Source organism: Caenorhabditis briggsae (assembly GCF_000004555.2).
Source record: "Caenorhabditis briggsae complete genome, chrV, whole genome shotgun sequence".
Classification (NCBI taxonomy): Eukaryota; Metazoa; Nematoda; class Chromadorea; order Rhabditida; family Rhabditidae; genus Caenorhabditis; species Caenorhabditis briggsae.
Window position 1 is genome coordinate 12,832,735 of NC_013488.2, and position 9,650 is coordinate 12,842,384.

A 9,650-nucleotide genomic window follows, 5' to 3' on the forward strand; every position below is an offset into this window, starting at 1 on the left:
TACGGAGTTCGCGAACGGACAGAATACGGAGAAACCCGCAATAATGTGCTGTGTTTTGCTGGAAACGGTTCGCGTACGGTCCGCATACGATTCCTATTTCAACAGCGCGCGAAAACGGAGAGTCCGTAACGGATTGTTCGCGAATCACCTGTGAACTATTCCAGGAACTCCACAAGTCAATAGAAATTTGTTGAAATTCTATTTTTCGATGCAAATCTTGCTAAATTTTGGTTGAAATTGGCAGATTTTCATGAATGAACGAAACTTCGTCGATTTTTTTTTGATGCAAAGTTTCGGAAAAAAAACTAGCCAGAAAAATAGAAGGGCCCCTCTAATTGAAGAGCCCCTGTAATAGAAGGGCCCTCCGGAGGAACCTTGGAACAATAGAAGGGCCGGTTCTTCTAGTACCGGTTTTACGGAAATAAAAGTAGGCTCAGACCTTGAAAAGTAAGCTTAGAACCCTAAATTAATGTATGCGTAAAAACAAAGCTATCTGAAAGTCAAATTAGAAGTTACTTCAGTTGTTAAAAACAAAACACCATATAAGTTTTTTGAAACTCAATCAATTTCGCGTCTTCTGAATCTTCACAGACGTGACGATGACTACGGAAGAAAAAACAATTTTTCCGCCAGACTTTTTTTGAAAGATTGGCTTTGTGATGAAAAATGTTTGTTGTAGATCCAAATGTATACGAAAAAAAATTTGGAGCGTTTTGAACACTTGCTCTTGAGATGTGCTCATTGGAGCATAAAAGGTATGGTTCAGGAGTATAGCTATAAGTCGGCTCAAAATGATTGCAATTTGTTCAAATTTTGAGAGAATGTGTGTTTTAATTGTTCTACAAATTACATACAAAACGTTGTATTTTGGGAACAAAAAATTTTGCTTGTTTGTTTTACTCGTTTTTGATACACAAAAATGAACAAATTGTGAAAATGTTTTGTTCCCTAACAACAAAGTTTTGTATGTAATTTGTAGTACAATTAAAGACACACATTCTCTCAAAATTTGAACAAATTGCAATCATTTTGAGCCGACTTATAGCCAAACTCTAGAACCATACCTTTTATGCTCCAGTGAGCACATCTGAAGAGCAAGTGTTCCAAACCGCTTCAAATTTTTTTCGGTATATATTTAATCTACACCAAACAAAAAAAGAAAAAGTTAATTTTTAATTTTAAAAACGTGTAGTATATAACAACCATCGGAACATCATCTAACGTGCTCCCGATTAGCCTAGTGGTTAACAGGGATGAATTTGAATCAACCATCGTTGGTTCGAGTTCTCCCCAGAGCCTAGTGGTTTTTGTCAGAGTACAGTAATCGGGGTTAATCGTGAACAAAATACGGGAAATGCCCCCTGGTGTGGGGATACGATCGCGTGGATTGGACCCTTTCTGGTTCACTATAAAAATGATAATAAATCACTCACAATATTAGTCTTGTCACTTGTTTTTCTCTCCTCCTTTTTCCTTCTCTTTAATGAACTGTGCCTCGACGCAAATGGACTTGCTCTCTCTGGCCACAACCGATCATCCATTGATTCGGCAGCAGAGATTGCGGTTCCAGACGCCGATGGTGCCAATGACTCCTCACTGCTCTTCGCTGTCCTCATTGGAACATGCTCGACGTCAGAATCCGAAGACTTTCGGAGAGTGATCGGAGCAGTGGAGGATGATGATCCGGCATCATCGGATATTGGTCGTGTATAGATGTGTTGTACACGGGCCAGGACTCCCGTTTGTATGCCAATGTCAGACATACGCATGCGGCGTTCTTCGTCAAGTTCTTGAACATAAACCTGAAAGTTTGAAATTGGTGAAGTTTGGGAGGAAGGCGAAAGGAAGAATCAGATCTTCCAAACTTCTTATCACATTTGATAAAAGAGATTGATAGAGTAGAAGTAGGGTTAGTAGTAATTGAAAATTAGAGTTTGAATAAAATACATGCGATAGTTGTGCCGATAGTAAAGTGTAGAAAAGTGTGTACAATTTCTGCAATAGTGAAGTAGAAGTGGTGATTCCAGCGTTCACATTCACCTGAAGCCAATCGTCTTCAACATCTCCAGCGCTTTGTTCACACATTTCAATTGTTGCTTGAACTGTTGAAGTACTCATTTCGACTTTGGGTTCGGTGGTCTTCAATGTTTTCTTCTTCTTTTTGAATTTGACGGTTTGGATTTTGATTTCAGAGGATTCTGGAGAGCATTGGACAGCGAACTCATCAGCGACACTATCGGCAAGGCTGTCTGTTGATCGTTGAGCACTAGCTAGTTGCGCTTCCGATTTGCTCTTGAGTCTCTTAACAATTCGCTTTTTGATAACTTTTTTGAACTTCTTTGTAGCTTTTGAAGAAGGATCTTCTGCTGATTTAAGGCTGGCATCAGCTCCATCAGCTTCAGCTTTAGCTTTCTTTTCGATGTCATCTTCAATTTCTTCTACTCCTTCCTTTTTCACTATTCCTCCTTCAATTTCATTTCCGTCGTCATCAACTTCTACTTCTTCATAATATTCTTCTTCTACCTCTTCTTCTTCTTCTTCTTCTTCTTCTTCATCCTCTTCTAGTTCTTTTGGCTCGCTTCCGTCATGTGTCTGCGTCTCCCCATCAACCACTTCCTCATCATCTCCCTCTTCACCAAACTCTGGCGTATAATCGAAATCACTCCAAAGTGGTCCCGCGAAAAATCTTTGTGAAGTTTCTTCCCTTTCGAAACAATCCTCATCGACTTGTACTTCTTTCTCTTCCAAAGCTCCTGGTTCGGTCATTGTGAACGAATGGGAAACATCTAATCTAACTGGAGAAAGATTAATGGACGATGTGTCCACTTCAATTTGACTTTCATTATCTATTTTGAGAATTGATAGTGTTGAGTCATCTTCTACCTGAACAAAATATTAGGGGTTTCTTTTAAATAGGACTGGATTTTGGAGAGAGGTTCTGGGTTTCACTCGTTACAGTTATAATTCAAAATGCTCATCGGTTAGATTTCTAAAAATACCTGACTCTTCTTATTTTTCATTCTAACTCCTTCAGTTTGGCAAGATTTCACTTCGATTTCAATGGAATGTTGAGTCTGAGTTTCGAATGAGATTGGCGTAACTTGGACGTCTCTATCTTCAATTGATAAAGTCTGAAAGAATTGAAAGAGGTTATTTTGTGAATTTAATGATAACAAACGTATTGAGTTTCAGAATCGTGGAATTCGGCTGTTTCTGATTGGGTTATTTGATCTACCAATGGAACTTCTCTAGAAAAAGTCACTTCATCAGTTTGTGTCTCTTGGAATTCTATTGAAAGTTGTTCAGTCTGCGATGTAGAGGCTAATGTGTCTTTCTGAAAGTTTTCTAGTTTTTGAAAAAATTGTATTATGAAGCTTTACCTCGTCCGTCTGCATTTCAATATCTCCGACACTGTGCTGTTCGGTTTGTGATTCAGAAGCAATGGTTTCAACCTGCTCTGTTTGCATTTCGACATCACCAACAACCATTCCTTCAGTTTGTGATTCCGAAGTTGTGTTTTCAGTCTGAAACCACGGTTACTATGATGCAAATTCTCAAAAGACTCACCTGGTCAGTCTGCATCTCCAGATCACCAACAGTCACTTTTTCTGTCTGGGATTCGGAAGTTATTGTTTCAGTCTGAAACGGTGTATGATTTCCTAAATTTCAGTTTTATACCATAAGGCCTGTGATAGAAGCGTTTATGGTTAAAATTATCAGTTGTACACTGTTTGTTATCTGTAACAGGCACCGAGATAAATTGGCTCAAAGTTAAAAATCATTGGGAATTTCTATTACAGGTTTTACAATAAACTCACTAATTCTGTCTGCATTTCTACATCATCAACTATGGCATTTTCTGTCTGCGATTCGGTTACCGATGTTTCTATTTCCGTTTGCACTTCTATTTCTTCTAGATCTAACGTGTCAGTTTGACATTCCACAGGAACAGATTCTACTGAAGGCACAGGAGGAACTTCTGGCTCAACGGCACTCTCAGTTTGACAAATGAACGATCTTGTGTTGGGAGCATCAGTTTGTGAATGAACTGTAGTTCCTTCGATCGACTCTGTTTGGCATGCATCTGTTACCAGAGATGGATCTTCAGTTTGCATTGTGGTTTCGAGATCTGAAAAATTGAAAAATTGAAACTCTGAATTTTAGTATTGCTTACAATCTTTCACGACTGTCTGAACTTCAAAATTCTTCGTCTCTAAAGCTGTTTGACAATATCCATCAGATGTTTCAGCATCTCCTACGAATCTAACGTCTTCCGTCGATGTCGAACAAGTCAGCATCTCAAGTTCAAACGTCTGGCATTCTGAATTTTTCAAAAACAACGGCATCTCCTCCATATCTGTTTTTTCTTCTTTCTGAAGTTTCTCTTCTTCAACTATCTTCGGTTTATCCTCCAAATGGAATGACGTATGCATAGTTTGTACTCCCGCGTTTGTCATAAAGAACACTTCGTTTTCTGATTTCTTGTCTTTATCACTCTCCGATTTCACATCTTCCTCATCACTTGAAGTGCTTGCTGATTCATAAACCTTTTGTGGTAGATGGAATGTACTGAAAGAATATTTTGAATTTGTACGAAAATAAATATTCAAAAAAGGTTACCTGAAAGTAGTTTGTGTACTGCAATTTTTGATAATGTCCAAACTCTTTGGAGTTGCAAAATCTTGCTGATCCACCATCATCTTTGGTTCAGTTTGCATTCCCGCATCAGTGGTATACAGTTCAAGTTCGTCTAGACTTTCAATCTCTTCATCTTCAGAATCTATATGAACTTTTTCAGCGGACGTCGATTCTGAAGTTGTTCTCAAAGATGTGGGTGACAGAGATTCTTGCGGTTTTGATGGCTTTGGTACTTCTACCACTCTTCCAGTCTCGTCAACTCCTAACGCAACCACTGACAAATCCAAACTAATTTCAGCAACTTCTGATTCCCTTCCTGCTTCACTATCCCAATCACTTTCAGAGACATTTGACGCTCTACTCATCTCACTTTCTCTTCTCTTCAGCTTCTGAACTGTTTCTCGAATTCCTTGAAGTTGTTCATGATTGATGCTAGAGAGTTTTGTCTGACATTTTCTACTTCTTCCCTTCACATCGTATTGCGATCCAGAATCCGTTGTAAACACTTCGTATTGAGTGGAACAGTCCATTAGAACAGGAGACGTCTGATTTCCACTGTTCTTCAAGAATCTCAACTCGTGCTCTCGGGACTTTTTGGTCTTCATTCTCTTTCGTTTCTTTCTCCTTTTCTTCTTCTCATGTGTACTTTCTTCCTTACGTTCTTCTTCTTTCTTTTCCTTCTCTTCTGGTTTCACATGAATTACAGTCTCCGTGGAATCGATTGAAGCCGATTTCGAAAACTTTGGTGGTGATAATTTCATCGGTTTGGAAGACGTGGAAGCAGGAGAACTTCTAGCTTCACTCAATGCAGATTCATCATCACTAAACGGTGTTATCTCTATTGGTGGGGATTGTAATCCGAGAGACATCATTCCTGGATGTTCAACTTCAAACGGAAGACTTGTTTCTTTGTATTTCGCCGAGCTTTTCAATTCACTTTCATCATCGCAAGACGAGTATTCTGAGAAATCATCTTCGTCTTCGGATTCAAATGCACTCTCTTCATCTGAATGATCGGATTGCTCAGCACCAATGTAGATAGACGAGACTTCTGGTTGGATTCCAATACTTGTCAACAAAACTATTTCATATTGAGTTCCAGCATCTGCCATCACTTTTTTCGGTTCTTTATTCATTTCATCATCAAAATCCACACTATAATCCGTTTGAATTCCTTCATCAGAACTTTCGGTTTGTGTTTGTGATCCATAATCATGGAACTTTCCCATTGTGGTTCCTGCTTGCACCTCCAGAGATTTAGTAGGAGGAGGAGCAGATGTTTGTGTGACAGCAACGGTTACAGTAGGGCGAGGAGTTGGAGATTGGAAAAAGTCAGTGGATTTGGATAATGGAGTTTGTGTAAGCCTTTGTTGCTCTTCTGCAAACATCTCTTGTGCCTGAATAGAAATTTTTTGAAAATTGAAAATTCAAACTTAAATAACTCACCACATCAATATAGTCTCTAAAATCTTCTCGTGGTGCGTTGGCAAATGCAGGCATTCCAGTTTCAGGGTTGATGTTTGTCAGTACTGGAGGGGGATCGATTCCCTTTTTTGTACAATCCTGTTTGAATTTATCCATCACTTTTGCTCCTTCATTCTTACTGATAAGAGGCATCAGGAATTTCGCTCTTCCTTGAAATCCAGCCATCATTGCTGACGCGGCATTCGGATCACCACTTTTCACAGCTTCCATATATTCTTGCAATAGTTTCTGGAGCAATGCCATGTACATTTGCGCCAACTTCTCTTTAATGACATCTATACAAACAGTGAGCATCGAGAGACCAACTATGACGACACCAAATGTAGCAATCATATATTCTGGATTCGCAGGTGTCACATCACCAAGTCCTATGGTTGTCAGAGAAATGAAGCAGAAATAGAAGCTGGTGAAGAATGTCCAATCTTCAAAGAGACAGAATACAGCAGCGGATAACATAATCCATGCGACCGTAGCAAAAAGAGTCGAGAGCACTGGAGGATCCAATTCCATCTCTTCCTCTTCATCGTCTTCTGGCGTTGAGTTTAGTCGATTTTCTTCCGAACTGCTTATCTGAAAATTGAGTTTCTCGATATTTTCAGTTTTTTTAAAGCTCACAGCAATACTACTGGGTGCTCCATGACTTGACAGTTTCCATTCTTTCATCTTCTTTGCAAACTTTGTGTACCGTAGTCGCTTCTGAACCTCATCTTGCCGGATCACTGTTATTCCCAGACGCACTCCTGATAAATGCCTTTTCATCATAGATATTCAAAAAAATGTTTTTCAAAAAAAAAACTCACCAAGATAAAGCAAGATATCACTCAACCCATTTGTTATTATCTTTATCCATTTCAACAAGAAATTGTTGAGCGAAGTGAGCATCACCAACATTATAGGAATTCCAACAAAAGCATAAACCATTGTGGCTATTTGTCCGGCTCTAGTTTTGCAAGCGATATTTCCGTAACCTAAAAAAGGGTTTCTAAATTTTAGTGATATCAAAATGGCCCACCAATAGTTGTAAAAATAGTTCCAGCATACAGAAAAGACATCCAAAACGTCCAGTCTGTTTCAACAACTGGTTCTTCTAGACCCATATCTTCTTCGAATTTGAGTATCGCATGCTTCCATCGTTCTTCTCTATCATCTCGATTGTCGTAGTAAATTGCTCGGAGGCTGAAAATGATTAGTATTCTCTGCATTCTGCACTAATTGCAAAAAAACTCACTTCAAAACCATCACTTCCCTCGCAATTTTTCTCTGATGGAACCCATCCTCTTTTGCTTCTAAATCAGTTGGAACCTGCATCAAAGAACCCTCATCTCATTTCGAAATCTGCACGTTTACTCACTTCTAAATACATAAATAAATGTGCCCCTATAAATGAGTAGAGTCCGATTATGATGAGCAATTTGAATGTGGAGAGTAACTTTTTTATTGGAGAGCAAAAGAACGAGCAGTAGTACTTGCTGAAGTTTTTCATGATTACTTGGAATTTGTAATAAATAAACGCCTACACTTTTCGTTTGGAGCTTATTGCACTTTCCCGGATCGACGCAACTAGAGAAGTTGGGCGTTCTTCTTCAAAATTGTGCATAAGGTGACATCTGGAATTGAAGGATATTGAACTGAATTTGGAATCTTCTTAGGTTACGTGGAAGAGTTGAATCCTGCCTCGATGTCATATTCCACATCATCCGGGGGGTCGATTTCAATTGCCTGAATTCAGAGAAATTCCTATTGAAGGAAAGTTACCGTAACACCTGTATTAAAAGAGACAGCCCTTCTATTAGAGGTTGGGGAGCCTCTATTTTTACGGTCCTTTTTCAGAATTTTTTTAAAACGAAACAATATTTAGCTTTTTTCAGCAAAAAAGAGTTTTTCAATGAATTGCCGGAAAATGCTTCACTGAAACGTACCCAAAGGTTTGATTTCAAACTACGCATTTTGAAGAGAGCCCTTCTATTTTTCCGCCCCCTCTCAGATGGCTCTTCTATTAGAAGGGGTGTTTCGAATAAATGTTTTAAGGTATTTAAGGTTCATCTGATCCAGAAAAATATTTTTTAAAAAACTGTACCTGGTGTTCTCGGTTTTTTCTGAACGCAACGGTATAACTACTTGTATTACTTCCATTATTTCTATTGAGTAAAAGTGACATGAAACGAGCATGGAATGTGAGATGAGCCGAAGAAAAAACCTAGCGATGATTTGATAGGAAGAAAGTGAATGAAAAGTTTATTCGATCGGATATTGTTTGACTATCCATTTCATTTTTCCTGCTGGCCATTCATTTCTTGATCAAACACACCAACACACTCTATCCTTGGGTGATCCCTTTGATTTAATCGAGTTATCAATTTGCGAAAAGGTTCTAATCTTTTCCATGCTCATCTTCCTCTCCCCGTAAATCTTCCAATTCATTCACAAAAGTTCAAGAGGCAACAGATTTTACGGCTTGACACTCTACGCAATGTATTCAAAACACTTGAGAAGGAGCCTGATTCGAGTTGTTGCGAAAAAGAGAGAAGAGGAAAACTTATGGCCTTGCGTACAGTACTGTTGACATGTTTGTTCTTTCTAAATTAGGAAGCCGCTGTGACGTAATTATAAAAAACATATCAGAAAGTGCAAAGAGCAGTTGCAATAACTGGGAACAGAGGAGTCACTCTCTACAAAACGGTTTTGAAAAAAGGAGAAGATACTTGCAAAGATCAGTTTCAAGAACATAAAGAACAAAAATGGTTACAGTAATTGGATAAAGGTCCCAAACTTACAAAATTATCATTGGACATTAGAAGATGATCACCAACGTGATGAACAATTCACCAGAAATCTACAGCTCCAAAAAAACCAGCTAACTAGAAAACAACACAATGCTGATGGACAACCTCAACGCCTGACGGTAATTGTGAGAGCATAGGGGAGCCCCCCAGGAGCCACACCTAATCAACGACAAGTCAAGAAGAATTTGTATAGAAATAGTGTGTAGGATGAAGAGACGACATACATGTCGCGGCCAGTTGTTGCTCTGGTCATGTCGGAAAAGAGTACTGTTGCGTCGTCGGTGATTTCAAGTGATATTGTCAACATTTCATACTTGATTGAGTGCTAGACGCAGACGCACGACGTGGAATTGTGTCTCGAATAAAAAATGATGCGGAAGTCGGAACAAGGGGGGGGGGGGATGATTTCATTGAAATTGTAGCAAAATTTGTGTATTTCTTCTTCAAGTGTTTCCCGTAAATGCTCTAATAGTATTCTACCACAGGGTGCACTTTGAGATTAATTACTTCGGTTTCTATAAAACATATAAAAATTCGTCAACTAATAAATTGTTTATCATAACATCACTAATATTTCATTAGTGGACAAATTCTTGATATCTCTTGTAGGAAGCGAAATTATTGAGCTGGGTGGGCATTATCGGCGAATTCACAGTGTCCTGAATACCAACAAAGTTGCATATTTTCCTCATTGATTTGAGGCAGCCTAAAATATGCCAAGCAAAAAATGAGTTTATTTTTATA

The 9,650-nt window shown here is 38.7% G+C and overlaps 1 protein-coding gene across 1 annotated transcript in view; it reads right to left on the reverse strand.

The window, feature by feature from the left end:
- The window catches only part of Cbr-twk-11, a gene marked incomplete at both ends in the record, with an annotated part of 9,813 nt that extends 898 nt beyond the window's left edge, over nucleotides 1-8,915 (reverse strand). The window contains 17 exons of the mRNA XM_045237915.1: nucleotides 1,434-1,802; nucleotides 1,948-2,883; nucleotides 3,000-3,131; nucleotides 3,179-3,334; nucleotides 3,381-3,524; nucleotides 3,568-3,639; nucleotides 3,819-4,129; nucleotides 4,175-4,569; nucleotides 4,621-6,035; nucleotides 6,085-6,863; nucleotides 6,924-7,091; nucleotides 7,136-7,326; nucleotides 7,352-7,425; nucleotides 7,475-7,592; nucleotides 7,641-7,730; nucleotides 7,778-7,842; nucleotides 8,898-8,915. Coding sequence (XP_045096688.1) covers nucleotides 1,434-1,802; nucleotides 1,948-2,883; nucleotides 3,000-3,131; nucleotides 3,179-3,334; nucleotides 3,381-3,524; nucleotides 3,568-3,639; nucleotides 3,819-4,129; nucleotides 4,175-4,569; nucleotides 4,621-6,035; nucleotides 6,085-6,863; nucleotides 6,924-7,091; nucleotides 7,136-7,326; nucleotides 7,352-7,425; nucleotides 7,475-7,592; nucleotides 7,641-7,730; nucleotides 7,778-7,842; nucleotides 8,898-8,915 — 5,433 coding nt within the window. The remainder of the gene's footprint in view (nucleotides 1-1,433; nucleotides 1,803-1,947; nucleotides 2,884-2,999; nucleotides 3,132-3,178; nucleotides 3,335-3,380; nucleotides 3,525-3,567; nucleotides 3,640-3,818; nucleotides 4,130-4,174; nucleotides 4,570-4,620; nucleotides 6,036-6,084; nucleotides 6,864-6,923; nucleotides 7,092-7,135; nucleotides 7,327-7,351; nucleotides 7,426-7,474; nucleotides 7,593-7,640; nucleotides 7,731-7,777; nucleotides 7,843-8,897) is intronic.
- Between the last annotated feature and the right edge of the window lie 735 nt (nucleotides 8,916-9,650).